Raw genomic sequence first — 25,699 nt, forward strand, 5'->3', positions numbered from 1 at the left:
ACATGTGCCTCAACTAGGACCCATCCAGCAACCCCTGTCTTGGGCCAACACTCAATCAACTGAACTATTTTTAGTGCCTGAGGCTGACACTAGGACCAACAGACCAAGAGCTATCCTCATTGCCAGGGGTGATGCTTGAAGCAATTGAGCCACTGGCTGTGAGAGGGAAAGAGAGAGAGAATGGAGAGAATGAGGAGGGAGAAGCAGATGGTCGCTTTTCCTTTGTGTTCTGACTGGGAATCGAACCCTGGATGTCCATACACTTGCAAACACTCTACGCACTGAGCCTACTGTCCAGGTTTTATCTTTTAGTTTTGACTCTCTACTCTTAAAATATGTAGAAATACTCCATTTGAAATGCACATATAATTATCATTGGTTATATTGAAAAAGTACTGAGATGCTTTTTATATGTATCACTGATCTTAGGTCTGTGCTTTGGACATGCTGTTTCAGATTTTCTGGGGCTAGTTTAAATGGAATTGGCAAGTGAAAGTGACTAGAATAAATGCTCTTTATTTTCCTCTAGAGTTAAAAAAAAACAGGTAGTGGGGACAGGAGATGAATGAAGGAAATGAGTATCAGGCATTTGGCATAGGGTTGTACAAATACATTGCTTGATTATTCTGATGAAACAGATCAATAATACAAGAAACTTTTGATATTAGTCTTATTATTTTACTTAATTATTCATGTGACAAGGTTAGTGTGTTTGGTATTTAGTAAAGATTCTTTTAAAACTCTTTTATTTTGTGAAATGAAAAGTCAGGATTTGCCATACTGTCTTGTATTTATTGAGATACTTGTTCTGACGTTTTTTAGAAATTTGTAGACCCTGGCCAGTTTGCTCATTGGTAGATCATTGGCCCAGCATGTGGATGTTCCAGGTTTGATTTCCAGTCAGGGCACACAGGAGAAATGACCATCAGCTTCTCCACCCCTCCTTCTCCTTCTCTCTCTCTGTCTCTCCCTTCCCCTCCCATAGCAATGTCTTGAATGCTCAAGCAAATTGGTCCCCAGTTCCTGAGGATGGCTCTATAATCTCACCTCAAGCACTAAAATAGCTTGGTTGCCAAGCAACAGAGCAAGCCCCAGATGGGCAGAGCATCCCTCCATAGAGGACTTGCTGGGTGGATCTGGACACTAATGGCAGTCTGTCTCTTTGCCTCCCCACTTCCCACTTAATAAAAAGACAAAACAAACAAAATAAATTTGTAGTACCAAGTACTGAGTCTTAATTAAATGGAGGAATAGCATAGAAGGGGGGCAAGATAGGATAGGAATGGGTGTGAGTTGTTGGTGTGTGAGTAGGAGAAAGTGATTTAAACTAATTTTAGAAGCTGAAAGAAGGGTATTATATGTATCCAGTGCATATGTACTCCTGTTTTCTATACAGTGATAATATGTTTGAAATCTTAAATAGTTAGGAATTACATTCTGAAAAGAACATTTTAATGTAAATCAATCAGCTGGATCTAATCTGTGGATTAATCGATATGTTGTCATTATGATTTGAAAGGAAAATATGCTTGGTCTGTAGGGATGTTTAGAGAACAAACCAAACAAAATGAAAGGAAAGTTTAGATTTTTTTTTCTTATTATACATTGCTCTTTTCCCACAAGCAACAGTATGCTAGCAGTTTTTATCTGAAACATTAGCCTGGCCCAGTAGGTGTCAGATTAGATATACATTACTTCATTATCTTGGTATACTACTCTGCATCAAAGGATCTGTGGTCTTGGAAACTGAAAGGGAAAGAGAATAAATAAAGGATATCTCTTTTCAGTTTTAGAGTAGCACTTCTAACATTAAAAAAAATCAATAACTGGACTGACTGCATTCAGTAGGGAGCATTATTGTTTCCCATAATGTATCTAATGCATATCATTACCAGGGTAATCACATTATTATCTGCCTCTGCCTTGCTGCTTGCTTGGCTAGATATAAAGCCAGAGCTATTTGTAAAGTAAGGTTTTTTCCTCTTTTGCAAAATTACAGCAAATTTTATTCTTTCCATTTTCTTTATTAGCTGTTTGAACTAGCCAGAACCTCAGAATTCAGATTAAGTGGCTTGGTTTGTTGTTCTGGTTATTATTTTTCCCCTTCAGGATTTTTTTTTGTCTCTATTCAAATTAATCTAACCTTTAGGAAATGGGACAAATCATTTGTGTTCATTGTATTGTTTGGTATGGAAGATGAGGTAGCTTACAGGGTATGTGGGGTGGGTTTTATGATTCTGAAATGTTTTTCAAAGTCATCAATTACAGAGCAATGCTGGAATGTGTTTTAAATAGTGTTACATTCCAACACTCCAATGCAGGGTCTTAGTCTGAGACAATGAAGAATATCTAGAGATGAGAATATTCACTTTTTTTTCTGTCTCTGATAATAAAGGGCTAAAAGATATGACTCTATTAACATTTAGAGACACAGTTAACTTAGTTTAACTCTTTCATTCATTAGTTTAATAGTATTGAAATACTTAAACTGTATGAGCCTTAATCTGTAGTTGTGCAATTGGAGGCATACTAAATTCCATGGTACAGATTTTTGGTGGTGATTCAAGACAACGCATGTCAAGTATACCAATGTTAGTTGCTAATAATGTCTAATTAAACATGGGGAAGAAAAATAAACAGCATGCTTTTAAAATATGAAATTCTGAATGTACAGGATAAACTTAGGGCTTTTTAAGTGCTGAGCATTGAAGTCAACTTGAAATCACTTTACATTACATAGGAAATAAAGCAGATACGCAGCTGAACTAATTCGTAGGCCTGGCTGAAGGGCTTCAGAAAATAAAAAGATGGCAATTTAGGTCAAAATATTGTTCTCAGGAAAAACTACTTTTTCTCTGGACCTTTGATCCTTCATTACTCATTTCACTTGCATATTAAAGACATCATTATTTAGGGGTTTTCAGAATTTTCTAATCAATAATACAAATAACCACCATTCTTCCCTCTTCTCCCCTCCCCCCTCCCCCCTCCCCCTCCCCCCTCCTTCCTTCTTTCCTTCCCTCCCTCCTTCCTTCCTTCCTTCCTTCCTTCCTTCCTTCCTTCCTTCCTTCCTTCCTTCCTTCCTTCCTTCCTTCCTCCTTTTTGCCCATTCAAGGATATGACTGCTAGAGAATCTAAGAACCCCATTTGACAGAAATTTGAACTTCGGTAAACAAACTAGTTTATGCTTACTTAGAAATACTTATTTGATTACATACAATAATTTGTCCATTCAGTTTGTGGAAACTGATTAAGCAAGAAAGCTGCCAATATGTTCCATATTCAATTCTCTTTCTACATTATGGGAAGGAAACCAAAGTACTTGGGAATTAAAAACCTCTTTGATTTCAGAATTTAATTGTATTGCTCAATTTGGAACTGGCAAGGGACATAGAGGGACAAAGGAAATCAATGTAGAAAATGGATGTTTTAATTTTCCCTCTAGTCTGGATGGAAGCATTTAAAAAAATCATGCTTTTCGGATCCTTAGAACAGCCAGTGGAACTTGCAATATGACGATCAGACATTACGTACCGAGATGTGTAGGAAAAGCGTTTGCTGTGATCTTTAACTGTTGGTCTATGTTCTAATTTAGCTTTGTATTTTGAATAATTATATGTAAAGCTATATTTAATATATAGTACTAAATATATAAATAATATGCAACTGTAGTAATGAAGAACCTTTGGCAGAGAAATATATAAAAATGAAAGTATAGGATAATCACATTGTGTGTGTGTGTGTGTTTACTTTTTTGTTTAATTTGTTGGTTGTTTCCCTCAGGAACGTGTTACAACAGATGTTAGAGCAGGTTGATAGCAAATGCTCTTTCAACTCAGAACAAAAATGAAACAAGTAACTTTAATCAGATAAACTCTTAATAGCCTCTGGTCAGTGAGAAAATTCAATTGTCTAGTCAGGTTTAAAAATCAATAGAGGCCACTCCAAATTTGACTGTAGTGATAAAACAAAAACCTTGAACACATTCTCAAAGATCAGTAAAATTTTTATTCTAACACAAATATATCAATCTGGGAGGAAAATTGAATGAAAACCTCAAAGAGAATTAGGATGTTTCATGGTAGGTACATAAAACCTACTCAGAAAAAAAATAATAAGACAAATTACAAAATACCAGTAACAAAGTTACTGCTGAAGATATGATTTCATTAATTATGTCTCAGTATTCTTATATTTATGAGGGACGTGCTATTTAGTATATTCCTAGTATGTCTAATGCATATCATTTAGTGGCAGCATCACCAGCATTAGGAACTTCATTGTTTATTTTATTTTATTTATTCATTTCAGAGCAGAGAGAGAGAGAGAGAGAGAGAGAGAGGGAGAGAGTGTGTGTGTGTGTGTGTGTGTGTGTGTGAGAGAGAGAGAGAGAGAGAGAGAAAGAAGGTGAGGAGGAGCAGGAAGCATCATCTCCCATACATGCCTTGACCAGGCAAGCCCAGGGTTTCAAATCAGCTACCTCAGTATTCCAGATCGACGCTTTTATCCACTGCACCACCACTGGTCAGGCGGAAGTCCATTGTTTAAAGGACTTGCAATTTAAGATTCCCAGAGCCTGAGTCCTCAAAAGGCAGTGTTATAGTTCAGTGTTCAGTGGTTAAGAACTCTGATTTTGCTTTCAAACACCCTGAATCAGTCACTCTGCTCTGAAACAAGTACTTTTTTTTTATCCAAGAAACTTAATTTCCTCACTTTGTGCAACAGAAACATTCATAATGTCATTTCATAGGTTTTAACTATTGCTATAGGATAATAAAGGGATTGTAGGATAATTAAAACACTGCAGTTAATGTATATTCTCATGTCTAGAACAGAGTAACCATTAAATATGCCTATTACAGTATACAGCTATTACGACTCCATGTTTTGGTTTGGATTGTTCAATTCATTTGTTAGAATAATTATGAGGTCACAGCCTTACAGACATTTATATATGGAGTCCACATATTTTTATAAAGCATCTACTATATGTAAGTTACTCTGCTGGTTCTTATAATATAAGAAAATGAATAAAATATCATCCTTTTCATTAAGTAACTTAAAATTAAGCAGGGGATAGAGTGGTTGGCTATTTACAAGTAATTAAAATAAGATAGATTGTGATAGGCATAATCAAGTAGGATATTATTTTTTTTGTGGTGGTATGAAGAAAAATGAGATACCTTTGACATACTGGAAGGCAATCGATAAACTATAGTTATTATATTTACAATAGTTATTTATAACTCCAAATCCAACTCACTCTTGCAGACCTAATAAAATAGTTCTTTTAAAATATAGAAGTATCACAAAATGATTTATTAAATCTATTAAAAACATTCACATAAAATCTCTTTTGTTAAAAAGAAAAAGAAAAAGAAAAGAAAAACTATTATAAAAAGTTAGGACTCTATGACTATATTGTGCTTAAGGCAAGTAGACCACATTGAAAAAAATCTATGGCTGATTAAAATTGAGCTATCCCATTAATCACACAATACATTAGATAATAAATTGTGGTTGTTAACTTGATATGCACCGTTGAACATGGAGAAAAATATCACATAGGCAGACAATGGCATCAATGTATGACAATGTAATAGCTTGTGGATATTTTCTTTTTGTAAATATGTCTACATTATATCTCATGTCTTACTGAACTGTGCTGCAGAATAAGGTTATTCTTTAATTCACAGAGATCAATGCTGCAGTTTTTTCAACACTGGAAAAAAATCATGCATTTGAATAGAAAAGAAGGTTAGCTAGAAATGAACAGTTTTCATTCAGATTGTGTTGTTCTAGTATGTTATTCAATTTTCTAAGGGAGCTCTGAAGATGTTAGATTAAAAAAATATTTTGAAAAAAGAGAAACCAATGGCATATTCCACTGATGAGTAATTCTGTGAACTAATTTCAAGAACCAGTTTAAGTCATGATCAAGAGTATTTATCTGTCGGGAGTGTATGGATCTAGGAGTCTAACCTGAAAATTTGCTGATATGATAAATAGGAAAGAATAGAAAATGTACTACATTCTGTAGGCCAAGCAATATTTTTTATAGAAATTAATGATATATTTTATTTAATTTTGTTTTAGTAAATGTGAAAATGTAATGTCTATCTGATTACTAAACATAATATTGACTTACTCCTATGCTTCCAACATGCTTGACAAAGTAACATATTTAGCAACTTACACTGAAGTTTCACTGTGAATATTGTCTCTGTTGTGCTATTCAATATGGCAGTCACTAGCCACATGTGGCTATTGAGTACTTGAAATGTGGCTAGTCTGAATTAATATGGGCTTTAGGTATAAAATACACACTGTATTTCAATGCCTTATTTTAAGAAAATAGAAAATATCTCATTTAGATGTTTAAAATTTAATAGAATGTATCAGTTATATGTGTTTCTTTTTTATGTTTTTTAATATGGAGACTAAAAAACTTTAAATTACATATGTAATTTACATTTATGTCTTGCATTATATATCTGTGTGTAGTACTGTTCTATTGGATTAATGAAATAAACCTTAGATAATGGAAATGAAATTCTGAACAAAGAATCCTGACCTCCTCAGGACTACATTAAAATGGCTCACATTCTTATCATAAAACTATAATTCTTATCAATAAACTATAATTATGTATGTGTGGAAATATAATGTAAAATCTAAAACAAAATCTCCGTTTATTTACACATTTCTTATCTGAAGTGTAGGTCCTGCCTGATCTCTGCAATCACATTAGTATAAACTGCTCACAAAAATTAGGGGATATTTTATTGCTTCCTATTCATTTTGAAATATCCCCTAATTTTTGTGAGCAGTGTACATACTGTGATTACAAAGGGAACTTTTCCTCCAGATATCCTAAATGTTTGTGTTTTTTTTTTTCTCAATGAAGTATTTTAAATGGAATCAATGCACACCAATTATACAAGAATCTTTGCCCAAGCCCCTTCATCCATCCTTGCAAAAACAAGAGAAAACAAAACAGTACTCCTCTCACAAAAAGGCCATAAAACTATCTGGTCCTTTTCTTTATTTTTAAAGGTACATATTTGTCAACAATCGGATCAGTTAAAGGAGAGAGCATCACAATAGGTGACTCTCAGGATTTATTGTTTTGGGGTACTACAATTGGGTTAATAACTTAATAAATCAATCTTTATTACCTGAAAGACTTCATATATATATATATATATATATATATATAGATATAGATATAGATATAGATATAGATATATAGATAGATAGATATATCCCAAAGTAAGCCATTTATACTTTCATTTGCATTTTCTAAGATTAGTCCTTCACTTACATTTTTAAAATACTGTGCCTCTTCTAAGAATTATCTCCATATAAATTCAGAAAGCAGTAGTTGTTTTCTGAGGAAGTGAGCCATCATCTGCCAGGAGGCACAATCAGATGGAGTTGTAATCTGTGTGTTTTACGTGTGTGTGTGTGTGTGTGTGTGTGTGTGTATTGGGGGTAGTTATTAACTGAATATGTCTGCTGTGGGAGCTGTAAGAGAAACAATTGGGCTTTGGTGTGTAGGCCAGATCTGAGGATTAATCACTAAGGACCTGGGAAAATATATATATACAGCTTTTGAAATTTTGAAGCAGAAACAGTTGTGGATTCTAAACTTGTGCTGTCTGATATGGTAACCTCTTGCTTCCTGTGCTATTATTGAGCACTTGGAATATAGCTAGTGTGACTAAGAAACTAAACTTTTAATTTTATTTAGCTTTAATTAAGGTAAATCTAAACTGACACTGTATTCAGTGATTGGAAAACTTTTAAGCATGTTTGGGACAACTCTGGAGTTAGTTTTTCACCTCTACATTTTTTTTAAAGTTTTTTTTTAATTTTCTGATTTTAGTAAGAGAGGAAGGTGGGGAGCAGGGAGAAAGAGAGAGAGAGAGAAAGAGAGAGAGAGAGAGAGAGAGACAGTATGTGCACTGACCAGGGATTGAACCGGCAACCTCTGTGCTTCCAAATAACACTTTAACCAACCGAGCACACCTGTGCATTTTATGATATAGAAATTCAGGTCAGGTATTTCCAATCAGAGTTCAAGTTGAGGTGTGCTAAAAGTATAAAATACAAGCCAGATTTTAATGATTTAATACCTAAGTAAATAAATAACTCCTTAATATTTTATATATATTACACATTGAAATAATATTTAGTTTGGATATTTGAATTGAAACTTATTATTATAATTAGTCTCACCTTAATTTTTTTTCTTAATGTGGCTACTAGAAAACTTGAAATTTTATGTGTTTTACATTATACTTCTATTGGACAGTGCTATATAAACCAAAGAGGAAAACACATAGATATATCCTTGTGATACCAAGATTATAAATGGGGTGTAGTGACAAGAGTGGGAACTAATGACAAGATAGTAAGAGTGGCGCCAAAGAGAAGAGAAGCAGGTCCTAAATTGACCTTACAGTGTTGGCAGGTGAGCAGCTCATAATACCTGAATTGGCTTAAGGGTTCAGAATAGAAAATAACTTTTCAGCTTTCTATACCTTATATCAGTGACTCATATGTTGTTGCTTTAATAATAATAATTGTAATTATTTAAAAAAAATTTATTTATTCATTTTTGTGAGAGAGGGAGGGAAAGAGAGAGAGAGAGACAGAAACGTCAATCTGTCCCTGTAAGTGCCCTGTCTGGGAATCAAACCAGCAACCTTTGGACTTCAGGCCGATGCTTTAGCCAAACAAGCTATCCAGCCAGGGCACTATTGCTTTAATAATAATTGTAATTATATATATTATTAAATATAAATATAAATAATTTAAATTATATGATGATTTTATTTTTTTTTAAATATTACTGCATGTCCACCACTTTTGGTAATGAGTGCATTACAGAGAGGCGGTGAAATAATTTTACCACAATAAACCTTTAAAACAAAAGATACCAGAATTTTAGGAGAGGGAAAAAACCTAATCTTATTTCCAAGAGCAAAAATCTAATTTAGCAGTAATTTGGGCCACTTTGTTATGTAAAACTTATTCCATAAACTAAATACTGGATTAACTTAATCCATTGGACAGTTTGGAACAAATTCTGCCCTCATGTTGAAGTAAAATAGCATTTCTTCCACGTGAGAGACACAAGCTCACTGTAGGAAAAAAACCAAAAAACAAAACAAAACAAAAATAAACATCAACAAACAAAAAGGAGAAAACAATCTCTTGTAACCTATACCACCCAGAAATAATGACTGTAACTTTCTCTTACATTTTCTTTCATGGAGGTGCAGCCAGTTTTTAGACAGTGCTTGGTATTTTTTAATAAGCACTGTATCACAAACTCTGTGTTTAATTCTTTCACCCTTTTCTTTGAACTCTCTTTGGACTATTTTCATAGCTCAGACTGAAGTTATCAATTAGAGAAACAATTTAATATATGATGTCCTGTTGACTTGAAAGTATTATTCACAGAGATTTCCAAAGTGCCAAAGATAAAACCTGGAAGTGTTTTGTTCACTAGAAAATCTTGTTGAAAAAATTTTGACACTGTTAGTAAGATAAAGAGAGTGTGGATTCTGAATTCTGAAAAGCCTGTGCTTATTAGTACTTTGAGCCACAATCATGAAGGGCAGATTGAGGTAGGCTTGTTAGGTAGAGGCTTGAAGGGTTTGGATAGAAATGCCTCACAAAAAGCCCTGTAACGGTCCAAAGTGGATGCTTGACAAACATGCCTGCCTGCCAACGCTGCCCTTTGATTGGAAGGAGTTTGTATTTCCTTCTTTTTTAAGAGGATGATGTGCCTGCTAGAGTAAAACCACTTGGTGATTTTAGTGTTATATCTAGGAATGCAAACCCAAAGACCTGAAAGGAGATATGCTCTTTGAGATGAATGGAGCGCGAAGTGTCCTTTGTGTGTTCTTAGATATTTACTTCCATTCTCTGACGTTCCTCTAGGTACTGTCCTTTAACTTAGTCTTGCTATCTATCCTATAATTAAGGGTGTTGAAAAAGAAAAACATGCATCTTAAAGTTAGGAAAGGCAAAGGCTCAATATAATGTTTCACTTCCTTATGAGTTTATTGATTCTGACACCATTAAGTATCTGAATACCAATATCTCTACCTCTCCCACTCCTTACTCAGTTCTACCTTTTCCTCAGAATCAAGGTAACTCGGGGGATTTGCAGCAATTTCTGATCTCTAAGATAATTTCTGAATTTAGATCAATACTGAAATTTCTGAGAACTCTTAGGAAGTTTGGGGGTTTTCAGGTTTCTGATCTAATTGGCAATTAGGTAAGCTGGTAGCAAATTGTTAATCAGGCTCCCCTGAGGTACAAATGGAGGTCCTAAGGCCTTCTCATAGTACCCCTGAACTAGGTAGGCTTCACTCTTGGAACCAGTGCACTTGATCGGGCAATTTAGCACTTACTCTAAATATTATCTAAACTTTATGCAATGTGTGAGGTCCAAATGGCATAAAGGTAGCCTTTATTTCATGGCAGTGTTGGACATCAAGCTGAAAGGGATTTTAAAGATGACGACTGGAATGAATGTAGACAATATGGCAGACAAATTCTGTGTAGTAGTATTAAGAATATTTAGTGCACATATACTCAATTCCAAATAATATCATTCATCAGTGTTCTCATTTATATATTTATACTTTTATCCAACTAATATTCGCTTATTCTGTTACAGGTATATGACGAGCTCTTTGAGAAAACAGCAGGCATGATTTCTGATCTCTTGGGTTCAGACTTTAATTTTAGTTATATAGTAGCACTAACTCCTATGAAGCAAAAAATGATGGACAATGATTCAGTGTAGTTGAAAGTGCTAACATAATATGGGGGGTCCAGGAATATGAGGGTAAACAAGGCATAGTCCCTGTTTTGGAAAAGTTTATGTCTAGGAAAGAAACATGCAAACCAATAATAATAGTCTGGTGAAAAGAGTTCTATAAAAGCTAATGAATTGTTGTGGATCTGAGGTTTGTGGGTGACTAATTCTGTCTGACCATGTCAAGAAAGGCTTTATAAGATGAGATTATATTAGATGTGGTTTTTGAAGCCTGAGGAAGATTACCAGGCAGCCAAGTGAGGGAAGAATATAGCAAGGAATGGGAAGGAGTAAGAAAAAACCCAGTGTGTTTGGCAAACCCTAAGTAGAGGAGATGACTTGAAGGCAATTGGCCAAAGGTTAATAATATAGAGAAGGATGGTAAAATTTAAGTCATTCAAAGCGTTGTTTCAAAAGAATTTATACTCCTCTTTTAGGAATGGAAGCGCCACTGGAGTATTTTAATTAGAAGTTTGAAATCGATTTATTTTTTTTTAGACTGACCATCTGAATGTAAAAAGAAAGGAGAAAGATTTGGCTCCTGGAGAGGCTACACTCATGGAGACTGATTAGAAGGCCATAGCAATAGAGCCTGAGAGTGAAGAGAAGGACTGCAATGTGACAGTAGCCAGGGACATTTAAGTGATACCTAGTAGTGAAAATCAATGATAATGGAAGAGTGATTGGCTAGGATAGATGAAAGTAAGAGAAAATTCCAGAATATATGATATTTCTACCTTGTGTGTCATTTATAATATCCATGGGCCCAGTGCTAGCTAGTATAAAGTCTTAAGAGTTTGAATCCAGGCTCCACCACTTTCTAACTAACCACTTAGAAGAAGTTTCTTCAATTCTGTGAGCCTCAGTTTTTTCATCTATTCAAAACAGTGGCTTAAAAATTTTGTAAGATTCATGAAAAAATAATTAGGAAAATGCTTAGCAAAGTGCTTCATCCATAATCTATATTCAACACATGTTTTTCATGAAGAAGAATAAAGGGCATTCTGGATTAGAATAAATTGTGTATAATCAAAAATAGTGTAAGGTAATGAGTTCAGTTTCAGGCGTGCTAAGTTTAAAGTGTGTATATTATATATAGATGGATATATTTAGTTTGTATTCAGAAAGAGAAGTCGAAGATTTGGGGTGTGATGCAAATTAAAACTTAACAACCTGGAGATAGAACTATTTAAGTAATGGTAGAAATCACATGTATGGATGAGATTCTAGCAATTATGTTAAGAAAATATTTTAAGTGAATTTTCTGGTGCACATTTTTTAAATAAGTAAGCAGAGGAGGAAAAAGTAGAACAACACCTTGAAAATAAAAACAAAACCTGCTTACTACAGTGGAGGTACTTTAAGGAGGAAACTCTGACAAGGCTTATAACTGACAAGTAATTTGAGGAATAAAGAGAACTCTGGATATAACAACTACCAGGTCACTTCCAACCTTAGAGCAGTTTCCATATGGTGGTAAGGTTGTGGTGAATTGAAGGGAGAACAGAAAATGAAGAAATAGTCATGGGATACAGAATTCTCTTTTAAAAAGTTTGGCATGGAGGGCTGGATGGTAGTTAAAAGTGGTACAGGATGAAGAAAAGAGGCTTTAATTTATGATAGACACTGAGACTAAAGACCAAATATTGAGGAAGAGGAAGTAAATAAGTTATGGTAGATAAATAATGAAGAAATATCAATATTTAAGAAGAGGCTACAGGTCAGAAAACGTAAGTCACAAAAGAAGAATTTGACTCAGATGGAAGAAAGTACAACCTCTATTTGAGTCAAAAGGAAAAAGAATAAAGTTAGAAAGACTATTGCCTGATTAGGCAGTGGCACAGTGGATAGAGCATTGGACTGGTATGCAGAGTACCCAGGTTTGAGACCCTGAGGTTGCCAGCTTGAGCGTGGGCTCATCTGGTTCGAGCAAAGCTCACCAGCTTGAGCCCAAGGTCACTGTCTTGAGCAAGGGGTTACTCGGTCTGCTGTAGCCCCCAGGTCAAGGCACATATGAGAAAGCAATTAATGAACAACTAAGGTGCCACAGTGAAGAATTGATGCTACTCATCTCTCTCCTTTCCTATCTGCCCCTCTCTTTGTTTCTCTCTGTCTCTGTCACACACACAAAAGACTATTAATAATTGGAAATTAAGAGGCTTACAGTGTTAATCCAGCTGTTGTTTATATACTATTAATTAGATTGATTTTACTTTTTTGTGTTCTGAGAACTTATGTTTTGAATACCTTAATTAGATTGGCTAACACTTTTTAATAGTATCTCTAGATTAAATGAATTATTGAATTCAGTAAAAAAAAAAGCTAAGTAAAACCTCACTTCTGTCTTCTTTATTCTGGGGAAAAAAATAAAACCTTGGAAAATACTGATTCTTAATAAAGTAACCCCAAGAATGATGGGGGTCTTAAGAATTTACTTCATCTGTGGCAGGATCCCAGAATATCTGAGAAATGCTCCTTTAATGACGTGTATATCCTAGGGAAATTTTAGAACTAAACTTCATATATGGGTGACATTGGGACATAGGAAGTATGTAATAGCTCTTAGTATATTATTGTTCCAGTAATAAAATGATTTGTATTGTTTCACAATTGCTATAAATGAGTTTTTGGTTGAGCATTTGCTTGTTGGAAAAATGTTTTTACATATCTTTGTTTTTAATGTTAAATGTTAGATCAAGCTTAAATTAGGATTGTAAACAATTAATTTTATATCATGTTTCCATTTGGAAACAGAAGTTCCACAAGACCTTTCCTGCTAGATGAACACATAGTTAATTAGATCATCTTCATTTTACTGTGTTTTAAACACAGTAAAAACACAAAACAACCAGTCTCTCTGAATAATGGTGAGTCTAGAAATAATAAAGATCACATTTTGGATTTATATTATAAGGCAGTTGTAGTAAAATATGTAGTTAGAAAGATTACATTTTTGAAATATATAGTTTAAAGCTAATGGGAATTCAATGTCCTAGTCAAAATTTTTATGCTTTTGTGACCTTTATAACTTGATAGGTCATGTTTTTGTCATGGTTATTTCTACCTGTCAGCTAGCCTGGGCTAAGAGATACCCACCTAGCTGGTTGTAAAGTCAGTAGCTGCGGCCACCATCACAGTCACCTGGCCCGTGCAGGTTCTCATTTGATTCGGACAGATGATAATGAAATAATGAAGCAAAGAACTGGTGGACCATTACCTTTAATTCTAGCTTGCACCTGGCAGGCAAGAAAATACACACAGTGGAAAAATACTTCCCTTTCCATTCAGGACTCCCAAAGCACTGACTCATCCAAGTTTTCTAGAATCAAAGGCCCCATCAGCCTTATGCACCTCTGTTCCCCATCTCCTTCTCTTTGCACAACTCTGCACATACTGGCTTCTCCTTCAGCACTCCGCCATCTTGGTTGCCTCTTCTTTGCAATGCTGATGGCAGGAACTGAGAGAGAGAGCCCCCGGGATGCCTCATTTTATAGTGCAGAAACTAAAGCCTTTAAGCCAATATACAAATAAGGAAGTCTCTGATACAAAGCCACTTATCTGAGGCATAAATGGGATTCCTCATAAGAATGCACCAACCCACATCATGCAACAGTCAAGGGTGTGGGGAAAAGTTTAGTTTTGAGAAGATCTTAGTATTAGAAGGATGTTGTAAAGATCTTAGTATTTAAAGGGTAGAAAAGGTTTAGTCTTAAAACTAAGCCTTAGGCTATGAGGACCTTGCTAGTTTACAGCCTGTACCCCACACCCAATGCAAAATATAAGCGAGCAAACATATACATCACATTTACAAACTTATTTGACCAACACTAGTAAAACATTATTTTGGGGTGTTCCTGTGAGGGTGTTTATGGAAGAGATTAACATTTGAATCAATAGATTAAGTGAAGAGTATCTGCTTTTACCAGTATGAGTGGGCATCATTTAATTCCTTAAGGGTCCCAATAGAACAAAAAAAAGGCAGAGAAATGGCACATTGTCTTTCTCTTTTTTTGAGCTGTGACTTCCCTTTTCTTTTGCTGTGAGACTTGTGAGCTTTTGATTCTTGGCTTTTGGACTGCAGAAGGTGCACCAATGGCTTCCCTTGATTCTCAGCTTTTGGACTCTGAATTAGGTTACTGGCTTTATTGGTTCTGGTTTTCCAGCTTCCAGAGTTCATATTGTGGCATATCTAAGCATCTATAGTAGTGTGGGATTCAATTTCCATAATAAATCACCTCTTACATATATATGTTCACACATCCTGTTGGTTCTGTTTCTTTGAAGAACCCTAACTAATAATAGGTTTTGGTACTGAAGTAGTTCTAGAGTAACATAATTATAAGGATGAGTTTTCTGAATTTGTAGTGAAAGAAAAAGATGAGCCCAGGGATTCAGGTCCTCAGCTCACACGTTGTACATATATAAATATATGACATACAACCTTCTTGATGTACCCCGAGGGAAAGCCTTATTTTCTGTACCTGCGGAGATAAAATTGCTGAAAATCAAGTACCTCATTCTGCCATTGGCTGAATTACAGTGCAAGTTGAATCCCCAGACTTGTAAAGTTTCTACTATTAAAGTTAGAATGTGGGAATTGATTAAGACAGAATGGATCCTGTAAATTGTGATGGGGATGCAGAAGAGAACCCTGATGAAACTGGTGACATTGAGCCCTTAAATCTTTCTCTTTTATTCTTTTATTTATTTTTTTTTTTTTGAGAGAGAGAGAAACAGTAATGGAGAAAGATGAGAAGCATTAACTTATAGCTGTGGCACCTTAGTTGTTCATTGATTGCTCTCGTATATGTGCCTTGACCAGGGGCCTCTAGCTGAGCCAGTCACCCCTTGCTCAAACCAGCAACCTTGGGATCAAGCCAGCAACCTTGGGGTCATGTCCATCACCCCATGCTCAAGCTGGCAACCTTGGGGTTTCGAAGTTGATTCCTCAGCATCTCAGGCCAACACTTTGTCTACTGCACCACTGCCTAGTCAGGCAGAGCCCTTAAATATTGATAACTCTTCTTTATCAGTTGATGTGGTCTCTGTACCCCCAGCAGAACTGGCTTCCTCAAACTATGTAATTTTGCCTATACTTTGCAGAATAAATTTGTGAGGGGAACCCCAGCATCTTTAAGAGCTGTGATCTCTTTTCGTAGGCCAGACCTCACAGTGGGAACAATAGCCACACAATTGGAAAACCTGAATGCTTTGTAGTTTAATTTTTAATTTATGATTTAGAAATATGATTTTTACTATTTAAATATATGAAACATTTTTTATAATTTGTTGTTAGTTTTTTATTTAATTGTCAATAATCTGAAAATGATTCTTCATAATATTTTTTAAAATTTGTTGAACTTTTCTTTTTGGCCCTTGTGTAACATAATTATATAAATATGGAATGTTAATTCTAAAATGTAGAAGCTTAATAATATATGCTTTGAAGTGATCATTTTGTGAAATACAAAACAGATGTGTCAAATCAGAGGGATCTACAGTATTTTAAAATATTTCTGGATATTGACCTCTTACCATTAGGGAAGGAAGAGGCTAAAGGTTTGTTCCTTTAAGTTTATACATGCCAGGCCTGAAAACAGCTATATCACTCCTATGTTCACATGCTATTGGTCAGAATTCAGTAACAGAGCCTTACCTATCTGTAGAGAAGACTAGGAAATGTAGTTTAGCAATTCAAGAGGAATGGGAATTGTAAGGTCAGGAGCCATGGCTGTCACTATCAAAGCAGCCGCCTGGCCCATGCAGGTTCCCATTGAATTCGGGCAGATGGTAAAGAAACGGCGAAGTCAGAGGATGGTGGGCCATCCTATTTATTGATGTCTCACCAAGACAGGCAAACCACAAAAGAAGACAAGGGAAAAGCAGAAAACCAGCTTTTCCCATGAAGGGCAAGGGATCAGGGAAGCCCCTGCAATCGTGATAGCAGGAACTGAGTGAGCAAGCTCCTGGTCTGTCCCACTTTATAGTGTAGAAAACCAAAATCCCTTAATCCAATATACAAACAAGGAAGTCTCTGATACAAAGTCACTTATCCAAGGCATAATTGGATTCCTCATGAGAGTGCACCACCCAGATCATACAATCAGTCAAGGGTGTGGGGAAAAGCTTAGTCCTAAAACCAAACCTTAGGCTACAACGACCTGGCCTGCTTATAGCCTGTCCCCCACACCCAATATAAGTCACAAGCAAGCAAACATATATATCATATTTACAAACTTATTTGACCAACAGGAATTTAATGAAAAAACTAGATACTGTCTCACAAGCCAAGTCAATTGTCAATTTTTATAAATGCTTCATCTGTATTAGAAAGAAGAGAATTTATATATATTACATAAGTACAGGGTTAAATGCAAGTAATACTATTTACTTAAGGTTGTTTATTGTGTTCGACAAATGTGTAACTGTATTAACATTTTTTTCCTTACCTTTATCGGATTCTAAGACAGGAGTATTAAACTTTCCCATGATGATTGTGAAAGTTGTGTCTATATTTTTTTCCTTTCTTTATAAGAATATCATTTTGTTAGGTTCATGCTATTTATTGTTACTATATATTGTGGTCTATTTATTATATTTCTGATTATATAATGTCATACCTTATTCTTGTATGTAGTCTTCTAGCCTTCTGGGAATTACCAGTGTCACATGGAAAAACTGCTCAAGACACAAACTGTTGTCAAGAGAAGAGGGAGAGGCAGTCAAGAGAGAATAACCTCCTGAGTCTTCTTTTCCCAGAGCTTTAATTGATCAGAAGCAGAACAAAGGTACAGTAACAGGATTGCACAGGAGGGATATCAGGTGATAAGGGGAAAGAATGACTAATGTACTTCTTGTTGATATGGAAAAAGGGCTGGTTTCAGTTAGTATATTCTTTTTCTCTTGCTAATAAACAAACAGAAAGGGAGGGACAATCTATAAACTTTTAGACTAATTTCCTAAAGCCTGTTCACATGCATTCTTCTGTGTCAGCACAAAGGTCACTCACTCACACAGTTTCTTGATGTTTGCTTCCAAGAAACCTGCTTCCCTGTGTTTGCAGCAGGAGAACACATTCACATCACCATTCACACTCAGGGCTTTTTAACTAAATTTTCTTAATCCAAGTTATAAGTATCCAAGATCAGATGGGTGATTTCCAGCACTTGTAAATGATCTTTGGCTTAAATTCTCTTACACTTAATATTAGTAATACAATATCTGCTTTCTTTTGGTTAGGTTTTGCTTGATAGTCAATTCTTTCATTACATATTTAATTTATGTTGTTTTTGGTTTTCTCTTATAAGTAGTTTATGAATAGAATTTAAAGTATTCAATCTAATATTTGATTTTGTGATTGATGTATTTATTTCATTTTGATTTTGATTATTATAGTGTTCTCTATGTATCATATACTCTACTTTTTATTTATTACTTCTATTGGATCAATGGAATTTTATTTATCCCCTTCTTATCTCTTTGAACATGTGGGTATTATTTATTTTATTTTTATCCCTTAAGAACAACAGTCAAATCTCAAATATTTCATCACAAATATAAAGTTATTGTGTGTTGTGTTTGAATATGATACACACTATTAGCGATAGTTATTATTTTTATCTAATTTCCTTCTGATCTTTCATTATTTTTTGTTTACCTTTAAAACACAAATATTTAATCCTCCTCTCTTTTTAAACACAAAGACTTTTTTCCAGGCCAAATAGTTAGGTTGGTTAGAGCATCATCCCAAAGTGTAGAGGTTGCTGGTTTGATCCCCAATCAGGGTACATACTGGAACGGCTCGATTTTCTTGTCTCTCTCACTCTCCCTCTCTCTCCCTTCCTCACTTTCTGAAATCAATTAATCAGTAAATAAATAAAAAAGATAAAACAATTAAAAATAACTATATTAAAAATAAATAAAAAATTGTTTTATTTTATAGTTAATATTTAGTTATATTAATATGTTTGTTTTTTTCTGAAACTTTGCTTCTTATAATTTTTTTCATATCTCTATTACATAAACTTTTATGACACATAAGTTATAATGAGGTTTTAACAGCTGAGGTAAATGCAAGGGATAAAAAAGAAAGTTTTCTTTCTTGTGATATATCCCTGAGTACTTCTCTTTTACTTTCCCAGGTATGTTTTTTCTGAATAGTCTTGTATTTGATGGGACCAAGAAGAGAAGCAAACCATATTAGAAGATGAGAATTCATTTTCCTTGTTTTGAAATATTATAACCAATTGATTGAATTTGAGATTAGAGCTTTTAAAAGCAGTAATATTACCTGAAAACAATTGCACAGCTGAGTTTTCTAGAGTACTAAATGGTTTTTAATTTCCAAAAAGTTATAATATGGGTATTTAAACAGTTTCAGGTTGTTATGGAATAATTCCAATATAATAATTTAAAATTTTCTTAAAAATCAATGTGTGAACTTTCCCTATAGTTGCTGTTTAAAATCTTGTGGTTTTGTAATGCTTAAGTTCTCATTTTTATCCTGACCAGGCGGTGGAACAGTGAATGGAGCATCGGACTGGGATGTGGAGGACCTAGCTTTGAGACCCCAAGGTCGCCAGCTTGAGTGCGGGCTCATCTGGTTTGAGCAAAAGCTCACCAGTTTGGACCTAGGGTCACTGGCTCAAGCAAGGGGTTACTCAGTCTGCTGAGGGCCCACAGTCAAGGCACATATGGGAGAGCAATCGATGGACAACTAAGGTGTCACAACAAAAAACTGATGATTGATGCTTCTCGTCTCTCTCCGTTCCTGTCTGTCCCTGTCTGTCAATCTCTCTGACTCTCTCTGTCTCTGTAAAAAAAAAATTCTCATTTTTATTAAAATAACTGTTGATTATTTTTATATATTGTCTTAGAAAAAATTTTTTATTTCTGAAGCTGGAAATGGGGAGGCAGTCAGACAGACTCCCGCATGCGCCCGACCGGGATTCACCCGGCATGCCCACCAGGGAGCGATGCTCTGTCCCTCTGGGGCGTTGCTCTGTTGCATCCAGAGCCATTCTGGCACCTGAGGCAGAGGCCACAGAGCCATCCCCAGCGCCCGGGCCATCTTTGGTCCAATGGAGCCTCGGCTGCGGGAGGGGAAGAGAGAGACAGAGAGGAAGGAGAGAGGGAGGGGTGGAGAAGCAGATGGGCGCCTCTCCTGTGTGCCCTGGCCGGGAATCGAACCCAGGACTCCTGCACGCAAGGCCAACGCTTTACCGCTGAGCCAACCAGCCAGGGCCAGAAATTCTTGCAAAAGCACTAGGATAAGAAAGCTAAATAATTGGTATAAATAGTAGAAAAAATATATAAAACATGCATTTTATTATAAAATTGAAAACTTAGAAAATAAGAGATTTTTAGCTTAAAAAATAAAATTAAGACAGATTTATTAAGTGACTTGGTATAGAATGACCATCCAAAATCAATGAATATTTGTTATATTAGTATTAAAGACTTAGAAGTAGAAAGAAATGAATAGGTAGATAGCTAAATCAACACCTTAAGCATATAACAGACAATAGATAGATATGGGGAAAATAATACTTATGTTTGCAAGGGAGATGATAGAGTTTAGAGCCTCTTTTAAATTGACAAGATAAAAACAACTCAAATTAAAAAGAGCAGAGTACATGAATAGGCGGTTCAATGTTGGGCCATTCAAATGGCACTGAGTCACTTGAAAAAATGTTGAGGCACTAGTAGATAAAGGTAGATTATTGTGTTAATCAAAATGGTAATTCTATTGCCAGTGGGTGTAGCAAGCAGTGATCATTGGCTATTACTTCTGTTTCAAATTATTATAACTTTCTAACATATTTATTGACTTTCAAAGTACATACAACTTTCACTTTCTATATCTCAATTCTGTAATGCTATCTCTTATTAAAAGAAAGTATCAACAAGTCAAGATATGTGTATACAAATATTTATTGCAGCATTATTTATAGTGATAAAAAAGTAAATGAAGAGAGTACCCCAGATAGAGAAATATTGAAACAATTGTGGTACTACCACACCACAGATTGTGTACAACTACCAGAAACACTGAATGAACTCATCAGTTAGCTTAAAATAATTTTCAAAAAGTAGGTGTGAAAATCAACATCCATTAAAGTATGCATCATTTTTTATTTGCAAAAAAAATTGCAGGTGTAAATATATTTCTCTGTGGTTTATGTTAACTTACAACTGTTTAGGTTTTGTTAAAACAATAAAAGATATATCTTACCTTGTTCACCTAGATTTTCTAGAGGGAATGATGAGACTAGAGTAAGAAAGTGGGATGAGAACAATAAACTGATAGGACAAGAAATTTAAAAAGTTGCACTAAAACAAACAAAAACAAAGACACACAAAACCTAGAAAGTATGGTATCTCATTTTTACAATTATTTCTAATAGAAAATACAATATCCAGACTATAATTTAATTAATACTATGAATGAAGTTAACGTGTCAAGATTTTTGGTGAGATGAACTTTAAATCATGGGAAAATGGTAGGTAGCAACAACACCAGTAGAGTTTTTATTTTTTCTTGTCAGCCATTTCATATAGGAGGAGGACAAAAAATAAATCCTCCTTCTTCAGATCATAGCAATTGTAATCTATTCTGTAAGCATAGCCACTAAAATCTATTATTAGGAGAAAACTTGGGGAATTTTTAACATGTAGTTTTATTTAGCAACTGAGAGATATCAGTGTTAAGGCCCTCCCCAGTTTCATTCCCATTTATATAATATTTCATTAAATATAACAGCAACAAGCAAGCACTCAAATATACAGAGGGGTGAAAGATATGCAAATAATTCTACCAACTAATGTAACAGGACTCTTAAAACTATTTCCTTGCCTCAATACTGTGGTGTTTCTCTTTTGACATAAGCTTCCAGAATAAAATGAAACAAAATTGAGTAGAAGTTAATATCTTTTAGCCAGGTCTCAGATTTATTGTAGGTTTTGCAACTACTATCTGTGATCAAGAATACATTATGGGCTCTGGCCAATTGACTCAGTGGATAGAGCATCAGCCTGGCATGCAGACATCCTGGGTTCTATCTCCAGTCAGGGTACACATGAGAAGTGACCATCTGCTTCTCTTACCCTCCATTTCCCCTTTCTCTCTCTCTTCTCATCTCATAGCTAGTGGCTTGGTTGGCCTGAGCATCAGCCTCAGGTAGGGGTTGCCAGGTGGATTCCAGTCAGGTGTATGTGGGAGTCTGTCTCTCTATCTCCCCTCCTCTCACTTAAAAAGAAAAAAAAAGAAAAAAGAATATATTATAAAAATAAACTAACATTTATTCTCTCTCTATTAATCTAGCTATCTTATCTATGCCTATAGCTGTCATTAACAGTAAGATTACTAGCTGTGTTCTTGAGTTAGATATTTCTTGTTTCCTCATCTTTGTCATGGAGATAATAACAATGTTACTCACATTATTACAAACATTCCATTAGATAATAAATGCAAAGCATTAATTAAGGTACTATACACATAAGAAGGTACAGTAGAAACAACTACGTCAGTCAGATATTAATATACAATTCAGTCATGGAGCACAGAGTTAGGGAAAATGGTCAAACCTCAACTACTCAGAACTAATATTTTGGGCATTGTGGTGTGTGTGTATACTGTGATGAAGTTTAACTGTTGTCTATTATCAAAGAAAATTGTCCATATTAAGCTTGATATGAAAACAGTAACAAAATGAAAAGATAGAAATAAAAAAGCAGCCTTAAAATTTAAAGTTATTTTAATTATAGCCATTAATGAAAGTTACCAACAATGCGTTTTTTTATTAAATCATACAGAGTATCATTTTTTTATTGTGCATTGCAACATACGAGTGTTACTTTCTGTACAATTCTGGGTAAATTATATGCTCTCTCACTGCTTCCATTGCCTCATGATATCAATAAGGATCTTTACTAGAACAAATCTAAGTTCTATTTCAGTTATAAAATTTTATCATTTTATGAACTCAATTCTCAATTCTCTACTCTGAGTCAACACTTCAGAGAATCATGAAGGAGCTCCCATATCTATGTATTTATTTTCTGATTCAAAATATTCTTTCTCCTCATTTTTTTTCTCCATTAATTCTTGAACTTTCTTCTCCAAATATTGTTTTAATGACCTTCGTATTGCCTTAATTTTCGTCCGATGAATGACACAAATATAGAATCTAGAGTAGAAACAAAAGATAATTCCAACTTTAATATCACTAGCCCAACTCTCTAAAACAATTATATAAAAATAATTGTATTTTTTTCCTTTCTTTTCTGGAAAAGTTTGAAAAGCTTTCCTCATAATTTATTGTGCCCCTCCTTTTCTCTTGGTTTGACTTTTATCCTGTCAAACTTCATTCACTCTTTCCTGTCATTGTCATATCCCAAAATTTGAAATAATTTTATTTATTCCTATTTTTATTGGAAGAGAGGGAAGATTGGGCATTCTCTTTGCCCAAAAAGATGCTTGAACCACCATGTGTTTGGAGACAAGGAAACTCACAGTAACAAAGCACTTCCCAATATTACAGCTTCTGCTATCAATATCAGAAATAGTACAATTTCTCTATTCTCAGACTTCCTTGAATCCTCTTCTGGAAGAGAAAAAAGGAAAAAAGAAAGTACGTTTTAGAGAAGAAAAATAATAACTTGAGAACTTTATGCATAATAGAAGATTCTTTTTAACCTTAAACTGTTTGCTCTATTCACTACTTGCATCACTGTTTTCTGATCCTTAGGCTCTATGAAACTTCTGCCTTTACTGTCACAAGCCTAATTTCTCTACCTTAGTATTACCCAGACTTAGTATTTCTCAATTCTTCAGTTGGTCCAATGCCCAGTAATTAATACTGGTAATACAAATCTTGCTCAACATTTTAGCTTGTGTTTATAACATTAGCATGACCTGCATAGAAGATGCTTGACAAATATTTGTTAAATAAATCAATGAATGGCTCATTACCTTGATCACTGACCCCTCAAAATGCCATGCCACAGTCTTTGTTACCTCCACAATATTCTCCTTTGAAACACTGGCTGGTGATGCGAAGACAGCTCCAACAATCCAGAACAGGACCTTCAGTCACAACTGATGAAGAGAAGACAGTTGGATGGGGGGGGGGGGGAATGGCATGGCTTCCTAATTTCAGACATCTGCGAATTCCTTTTCCCTTAGCAATCAAAGTTTCTGATGGATCAAAAACCTTCTGTAATTTGAGTCAGATCTCGAGAAGATGTGTGAAAAATAATGCTTTTGCTTACATTGGTGCGATGGATTATAAACTATACTTTTGTAGGTCTCTGAGCACTTCTAAACTTTGTGAGGGATCTAGGATTTCATAAACTAAATTTTGTTGTCAGATATTCTTGAAATTCCTTCTTGGAACCACAAGTCTAGGAACTGGGTTCTCAGTGGGACATGTAGAAAAGATAAGGTCATAAAGTACAAAGGAGATGGGAAAATATGAGCTAAAATCTCAAGGCATCACATGTGCTGTACTCACCACAGTCTTCAGAACAAGCTAAAAGAGAATCAAAAAGTTATAATAAGCTTAAAATCACCTTGGAGTTTGTCATCTTTATTTGGTTACCTATTAAGCTCCAACACCCCTCCACCCATTCTGAATCACTCTAATATAAAACTGCATTCCCCTCTTGCCCCTCATTTTATATTTCTTTCATATAAATTAAATGTTGTTAGATAGACATCTTTTATTACCAACTTCAGAGAAGTGCTTTAACATTTCCTTCAGTTTGGATTCCAGGTTTTGGCGTACATCGAGAAGCTGGCCTTGAAGGATAAAAACACCTAAGGAGAAGATGGAAGGGACATCAGAAAATAAGTTGGCCCTTCCCTTCAGGATTTAATCCTTATTGTTTTGACTTGTTTTCTCCTGCAAACTTTCCTCACATTTGCTTGGGAAATATAATATTTTAACATTGAAACAGTACCTTACCTTTCCATGTTCTATTGCCTACTTCAAAAAGTTCATTCTTCAGCCATGTTCTCAAACTGACAACCTTTTGAACAGCTAGAAAAGAGAGGTAAATATATATGTGGAGAAATAATTATATCTGTGGGTGATATTATGTGGACCTAGGTGCTTTTTTCCCTGTATCCCTTCTGCCTTTAACCCCCAAAACTCTCAGAGACTCAAACTTTTCTTACCCAACACCCGAAGCTTCTTGTTATCATGGGAGACCTTGATGCTTAAATTGATTAGCTCTTTAATCTGCCATTCAAGTAGTTGAGTTTTCTCAGGGACTGCTGAGGGCACCAGCTTTTCCAACAGGGACTTAATATCCTCTATAAATTTGGGGTCACATTCCAAGCAGCTTTTGACCCCAAGAAAGGCTGCCAAGGTCAGAGACAAGAGCAGGAGCAGCCACAGATCTCTCATTTCCTTGCCACAACAGCCCTCACCCCAACAGCAGGTTGTCCTGGCAACTAGTTCACTAGTTCCCTTTTCTTAAAAAATCCAAGAATAAAAGCTTTGTCCTGGATAGTTTGACCCCACCTACCCCTCCATTTTCTTATCATTTGTAGGCAATTTTATTTCCTTCTGGATTTTTGGCTGTTTTCTGACTTTTATTCTTCATACCTGAGAGAGGGAATAGATTCCTGAGTTCTGAGTATAGAACACAAAGATAAAGTCTTGAGCTCACACAAGTAGAGTTCCATATTGGGTGTTATCTTAGAAAATGTTTTCCTTACTTGTGTCCTTGGTAAATATTTATACTTCTCCTGTCCATTAGGGTAATAACTCAAGGAAAAGAAACAGAACCTCAGAGACTGCTTAACCAAAACTCTACTTTTATAAAGGAGATTAAGAAAAGCCCAGAATACCG

The 25,699-nt window shown here is 35.1% G+C and overlaps 1 protein-coding gene and 1 non-coding gene across 2 annotated transcripts; both read right to left on the minus strand.

The window, feature by feature from the left end:
• Nucleotides 1–21,373: 21,373 nt before the first annotated feature.
• On the minus strand, nt 21,374–21,504 carry LOC136396130 (small nucleolar RNA SNORA29). Its single transcript, XR_010749547.1, has one exon. It is a non-coding gene; the product is annotated as a small nucleolar RNA SNORA29 (small nucleolar RNA).
• A 1,361-nt stretch (nt 21,505–22,865) lies between these two features.
• IZUMO3 (IZUMO family member 3) lies at nt 22,866–25,251 on the minus strand. The gene is made up of 7 exons (XM_066363092.1): nt 25,020–25,251; nt 24,808–24,882; nt 24,570–24,659; nt 24,355–24,372; nt 23,859–23,939; nt 23,355–23,445; nt 22,866–23,028 (listed from the first exon to the last, which is right to left on the minus strand). Exons 1-7 carry the CDS (start codon nt 25,249–25,251, stop codon nt 22,866–22,868), a joined length of 750 nt encoding a protein of 249 aa, XP_066219189.1.
• Nucleotides 25,252–25,699: the final 448 nt, after the last annotated feature.

This window comes from Saccopteryx leptura, chromosome 2 (assembly GCF_036850995.1).
Source record: "Saccopteryx leptura isolate mSacLep1 chromosome 2, mSacLep1_pri_phased_curated, whole genome shotgun sequence".
Lineage (NCBI taxonomy): Eukaryota > Metazoa > Chordata > Mammalia > Chiroptera > Emballonuridae > Saccopteryx > Saccopteryx leptura.